The sequence below is a fragment of the Watersipora subatra genome, chromosome 3 (genome assembly GCF_963576615.1).
Source record: "Watersipora subatra chromosome 3, tzWatSuba1.1, whole genome shotgun sequence".
NCBI lineage: Eukaryota > Metazoa > Bryozoa > Gymnolaemata > Cheilostomatida > Watersiporidae > Watersipora > Watersipora subatra.
The window spans coordinates 49,662,002-49,685,972 of NC_088710.1; the positions used below are offsets into that span (position 1 = coordinate 49,662,002).

Genomic DNA, 23,971 nt, shown 5'->3' on the forward strand with positions numbered 1-23,971 from the left:
CAAATTGATAGGCTAACTTATATGGTAAACAGCAATATTATATTTACTGCAGATGTCTACATTTCTTTTATACATTTTAAAAATAATTTTGTAATTTGCAAGTGATTTAATGACATTAACTTACAGTAGCGAATCTAATGTAAAAAGTTCGTAGAGAACTAAACAGCAATAATAATGTTGGCAGCAAACAGAATGGTGCTTAAGGTTTAATAATACAGAAGCGTAAGGATAAATTCCTTGAAATATATTTTTAAATACTGCTGCTGCACCTGGCTGCTTGAGCAGTCATACATCAGTTCTGATAAAATACATTTCAAGGTTACAAATACAATACACTACAATGTACATTGTAGAATAAATTTCAGTATTTATGTGCGTACTATATTTGTAGTCTATGTGTTAAAATAGGAAGAATTAGAGAACACAATCTCGATATACAAAAGCCAGCAAAGGACTGAGAGAAGACTAAGACTGAGAAAAGGCAAAGGACTGAGAGAAGGCTATGTGCGGAGTATGTATCAGCAAAAACTACATTTATCAGTTTCTCTTGTTTTCTAGAGAATTAGAGAGTCAATGTTTCATTTACTCCGCATTCAGCTGAGGTTGTGTTACTTGTAGAAGAATGACACTATGTCATGGCAATAGTTAGACAAGTTTTATGCACATTCAACTGGCATCAAGTGATGGAATCTTTTGTCAAGAAGAGATGATTTTACTAACAAAATATTGTATTTATGGCTGGTGTAGATCGCCAAAAGCTACAAGAGCACTGTAATAAAAAACTAACGGACCTTTCATTATATTTTCAGTTTTTTTGCTTATTGATTTGAATTTAGTCACATTGAACAAGTCTGCCTTTTTTCTAATCTGAATATAAACTTTCTCTGAACTGTCAAGGAAGACTATTGTAAGCATGGCGATACAACTCCCTAAGTAGGAACAGTATCGGTGTAAGTTCACAGTTTTGCCTTATTCAGTTATTACTACTGAAGACCAATCTTGAACACAGTGTAAACACTTTACCACAACCTAAAATTACACATAAGTGACATGCTTTGTTTAGTACACTTCTTCTGTATTTAGCTTAAGCAGAAAGTCATGTCTATCACACTTCTACTCCTACATCTACACTGAGACTCTGGCAATATCTTCAAGGTGATATGTGCTTTCAAAGAATTTAAGAGCAGTCGAGAGATATCTTGATTCTCAACAATAAAAGGAATATGCTTTGATAATAATCATAGTCTTTTTAGTCACGCCTTTTGAATTTTTGGAGATGATACTCGTATATCTGCAGTTTTTATGTGGTTCAAGTACCTCAAACATAAAAAATCATTGTTTTTTAAACAGCGTACTAACTTTTAGCCAATCTGCTTCTATACTTCAGATAGTGGACTGTCTTTACTCAAAGTCTCCATCAATAGCCACCATGAACTTATTCATGTTGGGTAGCCTTCTTACACCCAGCCCTGCATTTAGCGTACTGCTGGCTTGCTTCTTTAGATATCTCATAGATATAGATCTGGAAAGGACCTGAAGGACAGTCCGCATATCTATGCAATAGCCGGCCATGTCTACAGGTGCATGCTGAGGGAGGGTGACCTTAGCAGTCAGACTGACCAGTGCACATGACAGCTGATCTCAAGCCATTTCATTTAGAATACCTGGCCAGATAATGAATTACTGTAAAAGTTCATCAATTTTATGTTGAGCTGTAGTTTCATCAAGAGGGTGAAGCTTGACAAGTCTCTGCATATTTACTTTTTCATGTTTCCTTGTTTTCACTTTTTGAGGTTCGTTCTGCCCCTGAGAGGTCATGGAAGGCCCTGTATCTTTGGCCTTGCTTGGCATAACTAACGATTTAGAAAATTTAATAGTACAATATGTAATTGCATACTTTTGTTTGAAAATTGGTGTTAGCAATGTTATCAGTTCTAGCGTTATGTAATACCTTGGATGGCAGCCTTTTTGTGCCTGCGAAACTAACATGGCCAGAAATGTACGACATACAGTATATGCGAATGCTGAAGAGTAATCGGTCGTGTGTTAGGAATGCGCTGACAACTCCCAAGATGATCATTTATTCTCATTGGCCTACCGTTCTAGAAGGTTATCGTGCACTCGGCGGAAACCCGTATGGTAATTATTATTCCCGTTACAATTAATTTCTGAAATCTTAAGCTATATTGGGAGAAACTGGGTTTGCTCACTGTTTCCTGCAAATCGTTTGGGTGTTTATCAGTGACACTCCGGTCTCTTTGGTTGAGCATACTAATACAAGAAAAACAAACATACGACTGCAGATTAAAATAAAACGTCGGTAGTGCTGGTTTTGTTTTTAGTCTGCATAGTCGTATGTCTACTTACGGTAATGATTGTATTAATTATTTCTTTGGCTTGTCCAAGCTTTAATGTGCACTTGTCGCGCTTACATATTATTATATCGAGTTTATTATCATCCAGCGTGTATCAAATCAATTGCGTCACTACGATTGTGTCACTACGAAAGACCTGGCTTATAAATTGGCTGTTGGTGTGCGTGGTAATAAAATACTCGATGAATATCGGGGGAAATGGGATTTCTTTCGTGGTCTAACTTTGTTCACTGCTCTGTCAGAGTAATACAGTTTATGTTAGCTACGTGTAAATTAGTCTATAAGTATGTTTCTACACTACAACGTTCTTGGAGTGTTTTTTTTATCATAAAATTGTAGTTATCAACTTAAAATGTGACTTTTGAATAGTGCGTGCAATTAGTCATTTCTTATTAGAATGGCTTCGTTTTACATGCAGCTACTTTACATGTAGCTAACCGTCCGTTTATGGTAGTAAGATGTTGTTATCATGTAATTGTGTAGCAAGATGTTATCGTGTAATTTGTGTCACACAACGCTCCTTTAACTGCATGCTAGAAACACTGCTACCAACCATGCAATTTGTTTCGCCAGATACACCATTGAGATTCATTCTGCTCCTGAGAGGTCATGGCAGGATCACGACTTTCTCAGCATTGGCGGAATGCTGGGGAAACAGACAATTTGGCAGAGCTTTCTAAATTGGATGAGGATATAATTTTAGAAGAGCTCAAAGCTAGATATAAGAAGAATCATATATATGTATGTACAGACACACACACATGTGTATTTGTTTGAATACAGAGTTCAGTAAACTATTTTGTAAAACTGTAAATTATGAGAAACGCTCTGGTTAACCACCGCTTGGCAACTTCTTGAATCAGAATATACCTGATAGGCTAACAGAAAAGATATCATTACTGAAATAAAAAGAAAAGGAAAAGATAGTAAGGCCTACAACTATTCAAATAGCAAAAGTAGAATACCACCGATCCTTTATGACTCATAGCTTGCACGTGAGTTGTTGACCAGCAGCAGTTTGTCAGTAGAGTTTGGTAGGACACCAAATAGCCTAAGTTTGAGTCATTATCTTACCTTACCGCATAATGGTGCAATTATGCAGCATATTTGAATATTCCTGGTTCAAATGCCTTTTAAAAATGATGTAGCGTCAATAGCAAATTCAATACGGATTGCTTTTTTTGTTTCAAATTGTTGGTCATGTAAATTTTATTGCAAAAGCCTAAATCAACTGTTTATCTTTTCACACATGATAAGTTGGTCAATGTCATAAAGGTTTCATTCACACAAGTGATTTGATGGCATTAAAATATTTGCAAGAATTCTATGTTATTAAGCACTGTTTTGACAATCTTTTTAGTACCTGATCATAGTTTACCACAAGCTGTGAGCTAAAACTATTATTTTTGTACTTTTGTGATAGTACAGATATGCGTCTGATATATATTTTTAATGACTATAATTATATTTTCTTATTAAGTACGTTACTACTAAAACATGCTGCGTATGATGAAGACGATTAGGTCAACTGGAATAGCCTTTGTACATGAAATAAAGTTTTTACAATAAAAATGACTGGAAGTTTTAGAAGTGTAAATGAAAATATAACATTATATAAGTTTACTTTATGAAAATTTATTTATGTAATGTTAAACTTCATAATTTAACATGTGATTTTACATAAATCTATTTTAAATAATGCTAAATTTCATAAATTTATTTTATCTAAGTTGTTAACAGGGTTGACAAATGTGTTTCATATTATTTTTGGAACTCTATAAAATTTGAAAAATATGATACAAATTGCCTCAAATATCCAATAAAAACTGCTTTGGTGTTCATTTTCTCTAGAAAAAATACCGTCAATTTTACATACAAAGATTTCACATTGTTTTGGGCCTAGATTACGTTGTTCTAACATGAATCTGCTGCTAATACTTTGTTTGATTTCCTAAAGGCATGCTATTACATCTTTGATAATATTTCCTTTTGATAGTGAATAAATAATTTCTTTTTGCAAAGTATCTGAAATGTTTGTATATATAGATTTTTTATGAGCATTTTTCTGGTAGAACTTTTATAAGCTGTAACATTTCTTATTATCATAAAAACCGATCTACTACTAAAATCTTAGACTCACAGTAACACTGGTAGTTTTAATTTAAACAGTTTTATTGCACAAAATTATATTTATTGTTGGTTGTTGTCATGATAATTGAGATATATGAAATATGTAAAAAATTCAGACATGACCTTTTTACCATATTAAAACTGCTACCTATGACCCATGGCTCTCATCTAAAATATTCAAGATGTATCAACACTCATACTCAATGATACATTATTGGTAAACAGGGAAGCCTAAGGCTCTGATGGTATGTCTATAAGCTTATAGGCATTGCATTGCTTACATGTACTTTGTAGACATACGTTGGTGATATTTTGATATCTATAAATCCATTCAAAGAGCTGCCAATTTACAGAAAACAGGTTAGTACGATTCTACTCCGCCTATCCATTTTATTAGCATGAAGAAAAGGGATGAAGAAATTGAGCTGGTGGTATCAGAAGCTATCATTTTATTGGGCAGATTGATTAGCTTTGGAATATTTACATATATTGTCATTGTGTGTAGGCAGTGGTTTCCTATGCCGTCTCCTAAATTTATAACTGAATTAATCATGTAGTTTGATCTGATAGCATATCGACGAAGTGGGTTTTATTGTCTTTGGTGAAAAAGATTTATTTTGGTATGCTAGCGCCAAACCATGGCATCTGACAGTTGCTTTATTATACAATCATTTTGAATCCACCATATTCTCCTTCACATTGTCCTTGGCATCTTGCGTGTTTTCAAGCTCGTGAATTTTTGAAAATGCATGTTGCCTTGCTGGGAACCTGTCCGCTTTCTCCTTACATCCAGCCCTGCATTTAGCGTACTGCTGGCTTGCTTCTTTAGATATCTCATAGATATAGATCTGGAAAGGACCTGAAGGACAGTCCGCATATCTATGCAATAGCCGGCCATGTCTACAGGTGCATGCTGGGGGAGGGTGACATTAGCAGTCAGACTGACCAGTGCATAGTCATCAGGTACTGAATCTCCCGATCAATGCTGACTACTTTGGTGTAGAGTTTAGAAACAGTGTGCAGTCAATTCATTGGTTTGTAGTCAACTCATCTCAAAAACATCTCATCTCTGAGGCAACTCGTCTCTAAGTAAACTCGTCTCTAAGGCAACTCATTTCTAAGGCAATTCGTCTCTAAGTCAACTCGTCTCTAAGTCAACTCGTCTCTAAGTCAACTCGTCTCTAAGTCAATTCTTCTCTGAGGCAACTCATCTCTGAGGCAACTCGTCTCTGAGGCAACTCGTCTCTGAGGCAACTCGTCTCTGAGGCAACTCGTCTCTGAGGCAACTCGTCTTTGAGGCAACTCGTCTTCAAGGCAACTCGTCTCTAAGGCAGCTCGTCTCTAAGGCAGCTCGTCTCTAAGGCAGCTCGTCTCTACGGCAACTCGTCTCTAAGTTAACTCGTCTCTAAGTCAACTCGTCTCTAAGTCAACTCGTCTCCCAACCAACTCATCTCTAAGACAACTCAATTGCAAACCAATTAATTTTCATGACAACTCGCCCGCAAACCATCTTTCCTGCTGTTGTGAACCATTGCACAAAAATTGTTTAAGTTATCTATACCGAAAAAATGTATTCCACAGTTTCAATTACAATCTGTCATACGGGTTTGGATTACTGGTTTACAAACCACGTCAAGTAATCGACAGAAATTGGAAGCTGGTCTACCAACCTAAGAAGCTGGTCTCTTCTTTTAAAATTCTCAAGACTGGTGATGTTTAAGTACGTTGTCTCATGTGGGTGGTATGAAAATATGAAGAAAAGACTGACTCGGTTTAGTTATAGCTTATTTTAGCTTTCATAGTTCATTTATTTATAGTTTATTTTAGTTTATTTAAAATTATTTGGTTGCTTGCAAGATTGTAGAAATTACTTCAGCGGGTTTTCTTTTCCATTACCAACTTATAATCTATGCAGCAGATTATATTCGACGCTCTCTTCACTTTTTATCATTTGCAATCAGCATAGAGTACTCTTTGCTTGAATGAAAACTACATTTTTTATAAGACAAAACCTTTGAAAATAATTTAATATGTTAGTAGAAGCTTTTCATTTTGCGACCATTGCATTTAGACAAGCGTGACTAATGTTATTTAGTTGTGACGGTAGTTTCATTATAACTATTTAATGTTTGTGAATGACCAGTTAGTATAAGCTGAGTTACCTCTTTCAGAAAGGAAGTGTTTCCTGCCAAAGCTTTAATGTGAAACAGTATGTTGGCAGAGTTGAAGTAACATTCTCCTGTCACATTTTGACTGCTTAATCACAAGTCTTTCTTTGGCTTTTGTTACTCTCAGCTGACCTTTGCTTTCTCCCCGCTGACCTTTGTTTTCTTCTGGCTAAGCAATATTTTATATATTGTATACTGACTAGTCAATCGAGAATTTGGATAAGTTGCTCTCAGTTAAGCAATCTCGTTACCAAGCCAGCGGCTACTGAATCCTTATTTAGTCATGTAATTCAACGTAATGCTCATCAGCTTTAATTGATTTAGGCTGCAGTTGTTATAATGCGGGGAGAGGCAGCAAATGTAAAATTTCTTGCTTTTTTTCTTGAAGCGTACACCTTTAACAGTTTTCATTCTCAGCACAATTCTACTAAGTTGTTGTCGCTCTGTCGGTATGCGAAGCAGATATGCCATTATATGTTATTAATAAGCCTTAATAATTATTACTCTATGGATGGTTTGAGAAACGTCAGTAAGAGTCAGTAATCACTTCCTTGACTACAATTCTTATGACATTCATCTTAAGCTAACACTGTTCACCCGTGTATAACATGAGCAATGCAGTGTTTACTTACAGGAACGTGACTAGCAGCCGCATGTCTATAATTATGTCATTTCAGCAATGCAATTACAGTACTCTTCAAGGTCTACAGTTAGTTCCATTGCTCTACTAGTAGTTCAATATATTTAATTTCATTGCAAAACGGTATCTCCACCTGCAAGAACCTGGTGTAAAAGTGAGGCAAGCTGTTTACTCATGCGCGCAATGATGGATAATGATTGATGGCTCTTTTCTTTTTGTAATGTGGTTTGTGAATTACATCATTTCTTTGAAAATAAAATTGCTCATAAATTCTGAGAAAGAGGGCATTAAAAGGTATATTTTGCCTTACCGCCTGATGTTAGTGATTTCTATTGCAATCTCAGTCTCCTACTTTGCAATCCATTAGTATTACCGTGCTGGGCTAGATCACAAATTAAAAAAAAATTATGTTTAATGTAGCGGGGAGAGTGGAGCGGGTAAGACCGAGAGCACAAAGCTGGTGGTAAAGCAAATTATAGAGCTATGCAATGGAAATACCCAGTTGGAGCAGCAGATTCTTCAGGTACGACTACGTTTCTAACAGCCACATGTTTCAGCTTGTTGTCACTGTGGTACCCATAATATGACTGTCTTTACATAACTCATTTCCTTTCTATCTCTAGGTTAATCCACTGCTGGAAGCCTTTGGAAATGCCAAGACTGTTATCAACTTCAACTCCAGCAGATTTGGAAAATATATTCAGATTTTATTCAATAATGGCAAAGGTATGACTGTTTGTGTGTTCGCCGCTGTATTGTAAATATTGCTATTGATTGCATAAGCAATCACTTACACACACTTTTTATCACCAATATAAACTTACACTAAATTTTTGTAGATTTTATCAGAAAATATCAGTATCTTTCTATCATTTGTGATTGTTTTTAATATTTGAGGTGATCTGACTGCCAGGATGTTTCAAAATTAAAATCAACAAAACTTGATCACGATTAAAACGCTCAGAAGAAAAATACATGCAATATGAAGTCACTAGCTGTTATCATTGCTATAGTTGATATCGCTATTGCGTTCAAGTTGCAGCATTACGTGTTTCTATTTTGTCCGGACTCTACAATTCTAGACGTCATAATCATATTTTATAGATTTTAATCTTGAAACATCCTGGCAATCAGATCACTTCAAACATAAAAAACAATTGCAAATGATAACAAAACACCGATACTTTATGATGAAATCTACAGAAATTTTGCACATTTTCTTCTTTAAAGCTTGACTTGCAACAAAATTCACATTACAGTTATTTGTTACTAAAAGGTTCACCATGTCTTACTCTACTGTGTTGTAAGTGCCAAATATGTGGAAATGTGATTACAAGCTGGCAAGTGATTTTGCTTGTATTTAGGAGTTGTCTGCACATGTTTACTGATAGACTTCCACTGCATCAATTCGCTATTGCAGTCAACAGCGCACTAGTTAGCTTAACTGGCAAGCTGCTTTGAAAGTAAAATTGAGATGGTTTGCTGATGCAATTTCTAACAGACTTTGATAGAATTATGTCAGATATAGATATAGAGTCAGAGATAGAGTTATGTCAGATATAGATATAGAGTCAGAGATTGAGTTATGTCAGAGATAGAGTCAGAGATAGAGTTATGTCAGAGATAGAGTCAGAGATAGAGTTATGTCAGATATAGAGATAGAGTCAGAGATAGAGTTATGTCAGATATAGAGATAGAGTCAGAGATAGAGTTATGTCAGATATAGAGTCAGAAATAGAGTTATGTCAGATATAGAGTCAGAGATAGAGTTATGTCATGGCCATTTATTGTCTTTACACGCAGTTATTGGTGCTAAGATTAGTGAGTATTTACTGGAGAAGTCAAGAGTTGTGCATCAGAACGGAGGAGATGCAAACTTTCACATATTTAGCTACATGCTCAATGGCTGTACACCGGAGCAGAAAAAGTTATACGAGCTTAAGAAGCAGAAGGATTACAGGTATTGCCTGTGTTCCCTGTTTTACCTGTGTTCCCTGTATGGCCTGTGTTCCCTGTATTGCCTGTGTTCTCTTATTATTTTATTGCTACTGTTGTGAATGAATCTACATTTTTGTCTTAAACTCATTGTCTAATACGAGCCGTGTAGTGCATCTCGGCACAGCGTTTGTTTATGGCCTGGATCCGCATGATGTGGCCTTAGTAGGCTTTGTACAAAATGTTTCTGAGTAGTTGATTAATTAGCCTATCATATCTGTACTTGAACAAAAGGAAACGATCATCTGCCTGCATTGAGCCAATAGAAAATATGTTTACAGCTCACGCTGAGCTTAGTTTCGCTTTGCAAAAATTATATTTTTTATCACAATTTTTTTTTCACAAGGATCAGCTGTGTCAGGCGCATTAGAACATCGGAGGTTTCACAAATTGTTGATCAATGGACTTCAGATAGTTATCTATCGAGCAATAGTACTGGTGACAGTGATTATCTAACTTTTGTCAGTAGACGTAAGCTATAGTAGTTGTGACAACTCGTCTGATGCGGAACATGCTCAACTTGTTGCTCATGGTAGTAGCGGAATTGGTTGAAAAAGTGATGGAGCCTATTCTGCTTTTTTGGTGGCCTTTGTAGCCTTTTTTATGGCATCAGATGATGTAAAATTTTATGCTGATTAATTTGGTATCGGAATCTTTTTCAAAGACCTTGAGATTTAAAGGTTATCATGACTTATATGCACCAACATATCAAATATTAAATTTAACCAAATATTTGAGTGTCCCGAAAAAAATTAATTTGGTAGCGAAAGAGTTAATAGAATTCACAGAATGTTTGAGGACACATGCAATAAAGTAATCCATCATTCATTAGTTACTAGAAATAATATTTCAAAAGTTGAGAACCATTATCGCTGTATTATTGTTAATGTTTCCAAATTGGCTAACAGCTATACTTGACCTTGTCTCGCTGATTAGTCACTGTTAAATTGAGTTGCTGCTGATCTCTATTTTTATCAATGTTTCCGCTGCGTCTCTTCTGTTCTTACATTATGCTTCATCATGGTGGTGCAGAAACAGTTTGTAAATATGTGGTTGGTGTTGTGAATCTGGCAGTCACACTACTATGTAATATTTAGCTACTATGGGTCTGAATGCGACATGTTTGGTGCTATATCTCATGATACCTATGGTACAGGCTGAGATTTACACAGCAATCAACAGGTGCTGTCAATAATTTTGCTCACCGACTACATTCATGATACATCTGTGTGTTTACAGTTCAATTTCTCATTGTCCTAGACATGTTAGTGCAGTTATTATACACTCTGTAGGTATACCAAGGGAGGAAAATCTACAGAACAGAATTTGTCAGGGAAATTCGAGGAATTGCAGAATTCTATGGATTTGGTTGGTTTCTCAGAACAGGTGAGGCGTATAGATTTGTAAACTGCAAACACAGACACTAAGTTTGGGTTTTAGTTAAAAAAATTTACAATTTCAATAGCGTATGTATGTACAGTCAACCCCCCCTTCCTCTTTGGATTTCACTTCCCCACATTCTCAATTGTCGAATGTGGTCATGCCTGTCCGAAGAATGACAACTTGCTCTGATTGGTGGCTCTGTCAATCGACGCTGTGAGCAATGTATGCGACTGAGTGAGTGTTGTACTGTAATTTCATTTGTTATTATCACTGCTATTAATATTATACTGTATCCTATTGCATGTATAGCCATATATTACTCTCTCACGTATACTGTATGTGCATATTGTATCATATTGTAGTCTAGAAGTATATATGTAAGACAATATAGACTGTTTAATGTATAGTACTGTACAGTACTCAATTTTCAATATCCAGTCTTTTTCAATGTCTGACATGGCCCAGTCTGTATTAGTTGGAACGAACTAGGGTCGACTGTCGACACGCAAAGTTGAGACCTTAAGAATTTAAACACTTAGCATAGCAATAGCGAAGCATCTGTTCTTGCCACTTCAGATAGTAGGTAGTGCTTGTATAAGCAAACCTGCTTCAACCTTTGCAGCAGGTTTAAATAGTTTCACGATGTTAACCTTTGTTGAACAGCATTAGTATGTGAAACAAGGCAGTGACCTCATCAGATTAATTCATTTTCATTCACAGCTAGTCAGATAGTAAGATAATGAGGTCCAGATTGGGTTATCTAGCTTGCTATCTATGCCAGATATACCGGATATACAGATATACTAGATATACTGAATACGGCCCATGGGCGAGATCCAGCTTGCGGAGCTGCCTCATGAGGCCAGCTTTTATGCAGATCTTTGGATCGACAAATGAATGACATGTACGGTTATAATATTAAAATAAATTTAAAAGGGAGATGAGGTGCCGTAATATTGCCATGGAGTTTCCCTCTCCTTAATATTCTCCAAAAGCCAGACACAAGTTTTATTAATCCTTTTTACATTTCGTGCTAGTGGACCCTTTTATGTTCACCCGTTGCCAGTGCTATTTTTCACTAGACCCCTCGGAGGCGGATGTCTCCGAGTAAGATGAGTCGAAATTTAACTGGCCATTAAAACCTTTTCCAAATATTTGTCTGAAGCTGTGAAAACCGTGTTTCACATCTGTACTTCCAAGTATAACAGAAATTACAGCTCGGGCTTATATTGCAATACATCTTGCGTCTTCTAGAGTGCCTAAAAAATACATGTCATCTATGTGCGGGTCCGACAGTTTGTTGTTATCACTCGATTTGCTTGGTTCGCACTGTGGTAGTGACTGCAAAATCTTGACTTATCATTTCTTATTTGCTTTCCAACGCTGTACCTTAACTAGTGCTAGGACAATATTCATTTCTAAATATTCATATAAAGTTTTGCATGTGTTTTGGTGTGATTTATTTCAATGTTAAGCTGGTGTAAACAATTATTAAGTTTCTAGGAAATTAAGTTCAACAGTAGTGAGTTTATTATTATCTAGCAGAAGTGGTAACAATATTCAATATTCCATGACTATAGGTGTAGGTATGTGTTTGTTGGTGTAAATATGTACAAAATATAGACAATAATATGTAACATCGACTGTGCAAGGAGAACCCTAGACAAACATGGGCAAACACATGAGTGAATCATGTGAGATAGATTGATAGATATACATATGAAAAGGGCCAGACATGGGAGAGGCAATGTTTGTCAGGGCAATGCTGGGTATCTCAGTTGGTATGACTCTATGGGTAGACTGGCACTAATAAGTGTGTTGCTCTATTTTAAGCTTTCAAAAACAATCATTGAATCACTATGAAAACACTGTAACAGCGATGACTGTATCACTCTATTAAGAGACTGTAACAGCAATGATTATATCACTCTATGAAAACACCGTAGTGACTGTATCGCTCTATGAAAACACTAATAGCAATGACTGTATCACTCTAATAAGAGACTGTAACAGCAATGATTATATCACTCTATGAAAACACAGTAGTGACTGTATCACTCTATGAAAACACTAATAGCAATGGCTGTATCACTCTAATAAGAGACTAATATTAACTGCTGTGTCACTTTAGGAACAAGAGGATTTGTTATTCATACTCTCTGGCGTTTTGGCCATTGGCAACATCAACTTTGCTGCCAGGGTTGACAGCGACGGTGTCGGTGTCACCTACCCGGATGATCTTGAACTGGCTGCCCAACTGTTTGGCATTCAAGATGAGGAGCTAGAAGGCTGCTTGACCCATGTCACCAATAGTGCGAGGGGAGAGCGGATTCAGCGCAACTTTAACAAGCACCAAGCTGAAGGTGACTCACATTATTACATGTATGAATCTGTATGTCTGAGCTGATGGAACACAAATATGATCAGTGTGATGTCATGAACCAGTCCGGACAAGCTTATTCTAGTTCTGAGGCCTTTACTAGCTAGTTGTTACTGCAACCATGAGTATCGGATAGCGACTGTTCTACAGTGTCAAGTCTTGCCACAGAGTGCCTGACAGTGTTCTTTGGTACAGATTTTGCTATTTTTATATTTGGTAATTTGTTGGATGATAAGGTGGTACAATATTAAAGACAATGCATTTTATGAGCTAAGAAAGATCATAGAAGCTTTGATTTCCATTTTTATTCGTGTTGTGGAAATAATCTATAGCTCACATACAAAAGGATGCAAATAGTTGCTAAATGTCGTTTGTGATGCGTTGTCTGTGATGCATTGTCTGTGACGCATCACTCGTGATGTATCGCTTGTCGTGGCTCATGCATGGCTCATGCGTGACGTGATGTCTGTGACACATTGTCTGTGACGTGTTATGTGTGATGCCTTGTCTGTGATGTGTCATGCATGACGTGTTTTCTGTGACGTGTTATCTGTGATATCTGTCCCTGACAGGTCATTTGACTTTGGACACTCATGTTCAACAGATTGTATCAGGATTATTTAATACTCAAGGTCTCTTAGTGGTTTACCTTTCCTGTCTGAAGAGTCATTACATTTTCACAACTTCTAGTGACAGAAATTAAAAGCTTGTTCTTTAGACACTGCAGCTACTTATTAAATAATTAAGTTTATTTCGACCAAGGGTAGTAATTTGTTCAGTAATCGGTATGATGAAATAGGTTTACCTTTTACTCCTTGGTTATGGCAACTCGTGCAAATATACTGCAAGCATAGTATAAAGTGTCGAGATTATTAAAAAAGGCCATTGCTTTGTAGATATATGAGGGCAATTCGATAAGTAAAGATAATTTTACAATAAGTCAAGTTGTAGTTGAGTTAAATACTTAATTTTACAATAAGTCAAGTTGTAGTTGAGTTAAATACTTTAATTTTTTTAATTTTTCAACATAGTTGTCAGACAAGTCAACAGATTTCTGTTTTACATGTGAGCAGTTTTCAAAAGGAGCAATCAATTTGAAAGTTTCCAAAAAATTTTTATAGCTTCAAAGTTATTAAAAAGATTACAGTGTGAAGATAACACCCAAAAAACATAACTTCAAAAAAGTATGCTATGTCTCACATTAATATTTTAACTTAAAATAAAATTATCTTTACATATCGAATTGCCCTCATGCATGTATCTGTTTGTTTTTATGAACAAAAAACATTTATAGCGTCTTATAAGTTTATACAATTACTATTAATATGACTAACTGTTCACTGTAGATGCCAGAGATGCTGTTGCCAAAGTAATATATGGTAGACTTTTCAGTTGGATTGTCAACAAGATCAATCAGAGGCTATCTCCTCCACAGAGATCTGCACAGCAAAAAGAGATAGGTACATTTAACCATATGCTAGTGTATAACGGTTATTTACCAAAGCCATCAATCGAATCGTGACTACAGTATGTGAGTGACCATAGTGTCAACTGTTTATTCCATCTATGTTTGGTGAGCTATGAGGTTGTGATTTCAAATTTTTATCAGACGCTTTTCTAAATCGAGCTATTACAGTTTGGCTCTCAGCAGTAGAAGCCTGCCACAGTTTTTTATAGTCCACCAACTAATGGTGTACTGTTATTAATGTCTAATCTCTAATGTTAGTAATGTCTAATCTCTAGTGTTAGTAATGTCTAATCTCTAATGTTAGTAATGTCTAATCTCTAGTGTTAGTAATGTCTAATCTCTAGTGTTAGTAATGTCTGATCTCTAATGTTAGTAATGCCTATTCTCTAATGTTAGTAATGTCTGATCTCTAATGTTAGTACTGTCTGATCTCAAATGTTAGTAATGAACTATTCTTATCCAGTATTTGACAACTTGTAAATTATGGATAGATGAGTTATTATAAGGTAAAACTCACTGGCCATTAGTTACAGTAGTATTAGTTACTGTAGTATTAGTTGCTCTAGTATCAGTTACTGTAGTATTAGTTGCTGTAGTATTAGTTACTCTAGTATTAGTTGCTCTAGTATCAGTTACTGTGGTATTAGTGACTGTAGTATTAGCGACTGTAGTCTTAGTTACTCTAGTATCAGTTACTGTGGTATTAGTGACTGTAGTATTAGTGACTGTAGTATTAGTTCCTCTAGTATCAGTTACCGTAGTATCAGTTGCGGTAATATTAGTTGCGGTAATATTAGTTACCGTAGTATTAGTTACTGTAGTATCAGTGACTGCAGTATCAGTGACTGTAGTATTAGTGACTGTAGTATTAGTTACGGTAGTATTTGTTACCATAGTATTGTATGCATGTACTGTTAGTGGTTTCTGCTTCACCTTTTAGGCATTTTGGACATATTTGGTTTTGAGAACTTTGCACTGAATAGCTTTGAGCAGGCGTGCATTAATCTGGCCAATGAGCATCTTCAGTTCTTCTTCAACGAGGTGAGATTTTTCCCATATGTAAACTACCTTGACGCTAGTTTATGGATATACGTATCTGTAGCTACTCTTTAGGTTTCTCTTTCTTCAAGTAGCTTTTTAGAGGACATCTTCATATGTGTTATCTATCATCAGCTGTAAGTAGTAAATGCTGTTGTCATTCTTAAATATAAGTGTACTTCATGCCACAGCTACTGAAATTACAAAACTTGAACAGTATACTATCCATGTACAGGGCCAAGATATCGTAAAACCTCTAATTGAACGCAATCGCGCTCAATTTTTCAACCCTTCCTCTAAGGTGGCAGTCAAATAGAGGTGGCGTTTAAATAGAGGCTGTCGTTGTATTTTTTAAATGGCTTGTCAAAATCTTGCGAAGATAAATTTAGCCCTTTTACAGACGAAGTGAGTGTCACCTATATTTCGCCCTCTTTTTTGGTGGAACGATATTAACCCTTTTTGATGCAATAAATCTGTTTACTTACCTCTAACTTGTCAAAGATCTCTTGATAAATAAATATTCATTGAGAAAAAGAAATGTCTCTGCCAGTTGATATCTATTGTTTGCAATTAACCTGCGACGATATTATAGTCTGTGTTCTGCTTTTCAATTTGTTGGATCTTTCAATTTTCATTTCATTCTGAATTTGAAGACATATTTTTATTTTATATCTATATTTAACAATGTTATATGAAAGCTCATTGCAATCGTTGGTATGTTTGCTACAGTTTGCAGCCAGAACTAGTTTTTATGTGCTATAGCAGAGGAGTTACAAGTGTCGATTCATTGTAAGATCGGATTACTCCGACAATGCTATCAAATAAGATGCTATAAATCTGCAAATTATAAGTTATAATGATAATCTATCAAAGGCTACAAATATATATTAATGAAAAGTTGACAAACGAACCATTCTTATAATACATGCAGTAACAAAAGTTAATGTTTTTAAAACAAAAATATTTGCATTGCTTACTCGGCCAGCTGCATTCTGATTGTTGCTTTTGATGGAACGAACATATTCTGGTTGTTCAACACGTTCCACCATGTCGTCTGACCTCAACTCTTCTTCTGCTCTGCTGAACTAGTCAATATTAGCGTCAAAACAATATTTTTGAACAGAGCAAAAATTTTACGTGTTGCATTCCGCACAAATACATGTAATAAAGAATTTGAGTCGCATGTGTGTTAAGCACAACTTTTAGCCTAAAACCAGTCATTCATATACCATCGTAAATGTAAATGTTATGATTCAAAGTATTAAGACCGTGTTCAACAAGGAACTAATATTAGCCTGAGACAGTTATTAATTATTTCTATTGTGTTGCTTTTGAAAAACAAAGACGAAAAATTAGCCTTAGAGTTTGACAACGAGAAAATTAATTGTTGATATAAACGATTTATTATTAATACGATTTTGTGGACACTTTTCTACTGATCATTTTCTATTGTGGGTTCGCAAAGATCAAAGAATGTCAAAGTGGTGGTCAAATGGAGGTGGCATTCAATTAGAGGCGGCGTTCAAATAGACGTGCCGTTCAAATGAAGGTGGCGTTCAAATAGAGGTGGCGTTCAATTAGAGGTTTTATGGTATCTGTATTCGTTAGCACAATATTACAAATATGCATACGATCTACCTCAATGCCTCAGTTCCGATGTGAATAAAAAAGTTGTTTTTATGTCTTTAGTCAAAGTTAACTAGTTTATTAAGTTACTAGAGCAGTACAGACTATTTAAGCCTAGTTTTCAGACTTCTAATTCATTCATTTCTTCTCATTGATATTGTGTGACATAACTGCTCTCATTAATTGCACTCATGGATAGAACCTTTCTCATGAAACAACTAATTTAAATATTTTAGGTATTTAATTTGTGTACTCTTCAACCCGCTATCTGGTGTCACAGGTACTTGCTGTGGCGTTGTCAAGGGCAGCTGAAGTTGGTTGCTTAACTTTAATCTGTATGTATCTGTATGGGTAAAAAAGATAATTACTTTGGTGATCATACTCACTACAGGAAAAATTGAATAGTTAAACTTACAGCTATACACAGTGAGACCTGTATAGAGTTATATGCATGTTCATTATATCATAGAATTGAGGTGTGTTTACACACCAGGATGATTTGTAAGAGTTGTTTCCGATGAGAGAGTTGGAGTTAATAAGGCTTCTGATCTGTTTATGATTCAAAATATATTTTGCAAAAACTTTACACTAAACTACACCAGTAGTTCCATTTCTGTCTTCAATACCGCAAAACTGTATGATCTCATATACTCATATCTATATACGGTATATGTATCTCTCATTGTTGCTTGCAGCACATTTTCTGCCTCGAGCAAGAGGAGTATAAGTCTGAGGGCATCAAATGGGCTCACATTTCATATTGTGACAATCAACCGCTGCTCGACCTATATCTGAAGCGTCCAATAGGCATACTTGCATTGCTCGATGAAGAGAGTCACTTTCCCCAAGTAAGTCTTTTCGCTTCAAGTTTTGGTTACAGTCAGAGTAAATACCCGTGGAATGCACCATCGTTGTTTACTTCCTTAGCCATCACCTTCATGTATGATGAATTCATGCGTATGCCACTTGCTGTTGCCATCAGAGTTGTCTGTCACTCGTATTGTATGTCAGTCATATTGTATGTCATCCGTATTGTATGTCACCGGTATTGTATCTCACTCGTATTTTGTGCTACCCATAATTGCGTGTCAGTTGTATTGTATACCATTTGTATTGTGCGTCACTTATATTGGGTTTTGCCCGTATTTAGGGCTGCCTGCGTTGTATGCTTGTAATGTTAATTAGGCATTAACCAGTTGTCTGAGTAAGGACAATACTCATGTAATCCAAGCATCTTCACGCTCATCTGGTCCGTCATATATATTTCGAAATCATTTGGTTCTAGTCATCTCTGCCGTGGTGCAGTAGTTATTTTACTTTAGCTGTACGGTTTATAAGAAACCTAAACGTAGTTGTTATCACTATCATTAAAGCTATTCTATTGAAACTTATTTCACATGATTATATGAGAGGCCAAAGAGTATGCTAAGAAACATTAAGAAACATTAGTCTTAATTGTTTTCATGTCTTGCAGGCCACTGATTCTACTCTTGTACACAAGCTAAACAGTAACCTCAAAGGGTACAGTTGCTACAAGAGTCATAAGTCAGTGGGTATGCCTTGTTTCACCATAAAACACTATGCAGGGGAGGTAACTTACAATGTAACAAGTTGGCTGGAGAAGAATCGGGACACAGTACCACCCACCCTTATTAGCATTCTAAAGCATAGCAGCAACAGCCTTCTCAGGACCATATTTCAAGGTTGTCAAACTATTTTTGGTGTCATAGTGATAAATAGTTTACTTCGATATAATAAGTCTCCAGTCAGCCAATCGTTAGGCAGTATTTGCTAGTTCTCAGCTAAGCTTTGTATGGTTTATAAAACGAAAAAAGGAAATCTTTTGTATTGCTTTGTTTATTGCTTCTGATATGCTTCTTTAAAATTTGTTCAAGTTTTATAGATTTAATAGAAAATTAAATTCTATCAATTAAAAAGAAATTTTATTAACTGTTTCTGAGAAGTTTCTACTACTAATCTTGTTCATTTGTAGGAACTATCACCCGTACAGGCACTCTTGCGCTGCAGAACAGAACTCGCAAGTCTATTCATAGTGTAAGTGGTATTCACTATAGTGTTGGGACTTGTAACGATTTAGGTAAACACTGGCGTTTGCTAAAAGGCCTAAGATGTTATGAGCTGGTTTTGGTAGCATACCGGTCTGTAAAACTGAAATTGAGGGTAGTTCTGTGCAATTCTAAAGCTTTAGTCCTGCATAAACTGGGATTATATGTTTATACATTGTCTCTAATGTTACTGTGTCATCTGTTTCTGTCATTCTCATCTACAAATTAGTATTGATGGGATTCTTGCTTTTGATCATTTTGACAGCCTGATATCGTTAGACAAGAACTTACGGTAAACATGCTGTGTACTCCACAGTAAACCACTTGAGCTCATTTCTTTGCATGTGAGGGACTTCTATGGCATGTTACTATGTATTCTTATCTTAATGTTTGATAGCTGCTGGCCTCTCTGTCTCTAGTTACGAACCTCTCTGACTGTAGTCACGAACCTCTCTGACTCTAGTCACTAACCTCTCTGACTCTAGTCATTAGCCTCTCAGACTCTAGACACTAACCTCTCTGACTCCAATCACTAGCCTCTCTTACTGTAGTCACGAACCTCTCTGACTCCAGTCACGAACCTCTCTGACTCCAGTCACGAACCTCTCTGACTCTAGTCACTAACCTTTCTGACTGTAGTCACGAACCTCTCTGACTTTAGTCACTAAGCTCTCTGACTCTAGTCACGAACCTCTCTGTCTCTAGTCATTAACCTCTCTGCCTTCAGTCACTAACCTCTCTGACTCTAGTCACTAACCTCTCTGACTTTAGTCAAAAATTTCTGTAGTTTTATTCATGAACTTGTGTAGTTTTATTCATGAACTTGTGTAGTTTTATTCATGAACTTCTTTAGTTTTATTCATGAACTTGTGTAGTTTTATTCATGAACTTCTGTAGTTTTATTCATGAACTTGTGTAGTTTTATTCATGAACTTGTGTAGTTTTATTCATGAACTTGTGTAGTTTTATTCATGAACTTCTGTAGTTTTATTCATGAACTTGTGTAGTTTTATTCATGAACTTGTGTAGTTTTATTCATGAACTTGTGTAGTTTTATTCATGAACTTGTGTAGTTTTATTCATGAACTTCTGTAGTTTTATTCATGAACTTCTGTAGTTTTATTCATGAACTTCTGTAGTTTTATTCATGAACTTCTGTAGTTTTATTCATGAACTTCTGTAGTTTTATTCATGAACTTCTGTAGCTTTATTCATGAACTTGTGTAGTTTTATTCATGAACTTCTGTAGTTTTATTCATGAACTTCTGTAGTTTTATTCATGAACTAATGTCGCTTATCATTAATTTAGCACAGGTATTATGATCACTTGTAGATATTTGGTGATGTGGTCTTTCAGGTGTGTTGAAGCTGTAGATCTTTAGTCGTGATTCCAATGCTTCTGAAGCTAGTAGTGCTACTTATACTAGCGTCACAGTTTTCGGATACTAATATCAGTTTGGCATGAGGCACGAAGCTTGCTGTACACAACTATTCACACTTGCTGACAATATCTAACAAACTAAGTACACCATGTTGATAATTGCATGCATGCTTTCAAACTGGAAATGCCTAGTGATTTTATAACCAGGTATTTTCTTTTTAAAGTCTTTACTTTTTCATATAAAAACACTGTTTACTAGCCATATGCAATTTGCAACTTGGAGACTTTAAAGATATAAGCGGTTTGTGCAGTGACAATTTGTAGTTGATAGTTTACTTAACGTTTTTAGTTTCTTACAATATGCATTGACTTCTTATGTTATTATAAAGCCAATTATTCATTTTAGAAAAAACCAGCGATTCCAACAAATACTAAGAAGTTTACTGTTGGCACTCAATTCAAGGTATGGAGAATACTAAATACAATTTTACTACCAACAGTTTTCTGTCATCTCACTTTACTCGGTCGCCTTAGTCTGTGGCCGCAGTCTGTCGCCTCAGTTTGTCGCCTCAGTCTGTTACCTCAGTCTATCGCATTAGTCTGTCACTTCAATCTGTCACCGCACTCTGTTGCCTTAATCTGTCACCTCGGTCTGTCATTTTGGTCTGTCATCTTGGTCTGCCACCTTGGTCTGTCATCTTGGTCTTTCATCTTGGTCTGTCATCTTGGTCTGTCATCTTGGTCTGTCATCTTGGTCTGTCATCTTGGTCTGTCATCTTGGTCTGTCATCTTGGTCTGTCATCTTGGTCTGTCATCTTGGGCTGTCATCTTGGTCTGTCATCTTGGTCTGTCACCTTGGTCTGTCACCTTGGTCTGTCACCTTGGTCTGTCATCTTGGTCTGTCATCTTGGTCTGTCATCTTGGTCTGTCAGCTTGGTCTGTCATCTTGGTCTGTCACCTTGGTCTGTCACCTTGGTCTGTCACCTTGGTCTGTCATCTTGGTCTGTCATCTTGGTCTGTCATCTTGGTCTGTCATCTTGGTCTGTCATCTTGGGCTGTCATCTTGGTCTGTCATCTTGGGCTGTCATCTTAGTCTGTCATCTTGGTCTGTCACCTTGGTCTGTCATCTTGGTCTATCATCTTGGTCTGTCATCTTGGTCTGTCATCTTGGTCTGTCATCTTGGTCTGTCACCTTGGTCTGTCACCTTGGTCTGTCATCTTGGTCTGTCATCTTGGTCTGTCATCTTGGTCTGTCATCTTGGTCTGTCATCTTGGTCTGTCATCTTGGGCTGTCATCTTGGGCTGTCATCTTAGTCTGTCATCTTGGTCTGTCATCTTGGTCTGTCATCTTGGTCTGTCATCTTGGTCTATCATCTTGGTCTATCATCTTGGTCTGTCATCTTGGTCTGTCATCTTCGCAAGTATTTTCACAGTAACAGTTGAGATTGCTTGTGTAGTTACTCTATACACTTTGAACCAGTGACCACATCTTCAAGCTTACTTTAAATCACTTAGTTAAGGCTTGTCTACTAAAAGTAATATTTAAAAATGATAAACTCTTCATGTTAGAATGTTTGAAATAAAATAATTTAATTCTTTGCGGGCCGCAACTTTAATTCTATTATTGGTCAGATCTTTACTCTTACATCATCAAGAGCTTACTTTTCATTCAGCTGAAAATATTTTAACTAATATTTTTATACAAGTATCTTTTAATATCTATGCACTAGAGGTTTATTCTAATGAGACTGGAGAAAAAAAACATGTGGTGCCACGGTGAAACACGACTGAATTATAACTAGCCAGTTCTGTGATCGTAATCTCAAGTGAATAATGCTCAGGTTCAAAAAAACTATTTAATTATAGTGAATGAGATTTGAGACTGATAATTGGACAATAACAAGAACACTTTTTTAGTCAATGAGGTGTCTGTGTTGTCCTCTTGTTTCCCGTTTAAATCCAAATTGTCTTTACTATAATAAGAGCCGTGTCATCTGAAGGTAAGCTAAGAGTTTAGGAACAAAGATTGTACATCCCAGAAATCGAAGCCATTCGCATTCGATATTTGAATTCCTTGCCAAGTGCTACCATCTGCTCCACTCGGCCACCTTTTCACAGCTATGAATAATTGTGCACATAGTTATTACTCGTGAGGATATTCTACAGCAACTGCTAACGTACTTGTATCAATAATGAGAGCAAAATGTCAACTCAGCTTCAGTTTTTGAAATTGGTAATTCCGTTCCCTTATCATTTTAGAATGTTATGTTGGTGCACGTACTGATCAATATAACCAACTCAACTTTACCCTGACTATCTTCTGATTCTCACATGGCTTGCAGCAATATGCTTGACTATTGTAGAACTCACTCCAGGAGCTCATAAAACACATGTCTCAAGCGGAACCACATTTTGTCCGCTGTCTCAAACCAAACAACTCACAAGAGGCTGACAAATTTGATGACAACTACGTACTGTCACAGGTGTGTGTCAAGGCTACACATGATTCGGCCTTGTGCCGGTTGTTTTGTAATAGGTTTTAAATGAACGGTGAAGCTATTGACTTACTATTGAAATTTCGGTGTATAAGTCAAATATTTGATACCAAATTTCAAGCTTAAAAATTCGTCACTGACATGCGGCGGTAACATTTTTCATGACTTGAATTCTAGTAAATTCAAATTCGAGGAAACCACCTACTCAACACCAGATGTCTTAAACACAAAGTCTTATTTTTCACCGTTCAAGTTGTCATTGCAAGGATATTGGAATAACATTGTTTTTGCATAATTTAATGTTTCTTGTCGTAGTATCTGCCAACGAGCTCACACTTCGATAATTCATTTGACACATCCATTATCATCCATCCATCCTTTTTCTTGTAAGTGAATCACGATTTCTTGCAAAAATATGTCTTGCGGTGTTGCTTTCCTTTTAAATATTATCGTAGTTGGTAGTTTCATTCCATGGGCGAGGCGGGCCAATACGATGGTGAAGTGTTGTTTTTTCATGCCCTGTGGTCTTCACCAGAACTGTCTTCTCTCGCACTTTTGTTAATTCTTGTACTACCGACGACACCAAGAATGTGGGCATTTTTGCTGATGACGCAGTCGGTTATTGAATGCTTTTTCCTCAGGTCACATCACCATCTCTGATGCCGACTAAAATATTCCGAGTGAGCGATTCGAGTCAGAGAAGGTTGACTTGCACGGCAGGTACATGCCAAAAACAGGATCTTTAAACCGAACTTATAGACCTCCACTTCTACCTGATGTCAGCTCGTACACCAAAATTTACAGTATTAGTGCTTATTGACAGTTG

The 23,971-nt window shown here is 36.3% G+C and overlaps 1 protein-coding gene across 3 annotated transcripts in view; it reads left to right on the forward strand.

The window, feature by feature from the left end:
• The first annotated feature begins 2,231 nt into the window (after positions 1 to 2,231).
• LOC137389660 (unconventional myosin-Ia-like) overlaps positions 2,232 to 23,971 on the forward strand; it is a 37,631-nt gene continuing 15,891 nt past the window's right edge. For 2 of the 3 annotated variants that reach the window (XM_068075727.1, XM_068075728.1), the window contains exons 1-17: positions 2,232 to 2,368; positions 2,949 to 3,116; positions 4,800 to 4,865; positions 5,335 to 5,468; positions 7,734 to 7,836; positions 7,937 to 8,039; positions 9,117 to 9,273; positions 10,601 to 10,694; positions 12,823 to 13,054; positions 14,418 to 14,531; positions 15,480 to 15,580; positions 17,899 to 18,051; positions 18,678 to 18,906; positions 19,197 to 19,258; positions 19,535 to 19,561; positions 21,057 to 21,113; positions 23,014 to 23,133. In XM_068075727.1, coding sequence (XP_067931828.1) covers positions 2,985 to 3,116; positions 4,800 to 4,865; positions 5,335 to 5,468; positions 7,734 to 7,836; positions 7,937 to 8,039; positions 9,117 to 9,273; positions 10,601 to 10,694; positions 12,823 to 13,054; positions 14,418 to 14,531; positions 15,480 to 15,580; positions 17,899 to 18,051; positions 18,678 to 18,906; positions 19,197 to 19,258; positions 19,535 to 19,561; positions 21,057 to 21,113; positions 23,014 to 23,133 — 1,884 coding nt within the window. In that variant the 5' untranslated portion in view covers positions 2,232 to 2,368; positions 2,949 to 2,984. The remainder of the gene's footprint in view (positions 2,369 to 2,948; positions 3,117 to 4,799; positions 4,866 to 5,334; positions 5,469 to 7,733; positions 7,837 to 7,936; positions 8,040 to 9,116; positions 9,274 to 10,600; positions 10,695 to 12,822; positions 13,055 to 14,417; positions 14,532 to 15,479; positions 15,581 to 17,898; positions 18,052 to 18,677; positions 18,907 to 19,196; positions 19,259 to 19,534; positions 19,562 to 21,056; positions 21,114 to 23,013; positions 23,134 to 23,971) is intronic. The other variant, XM_068075729.1, reaches the window with a different exon arrangement.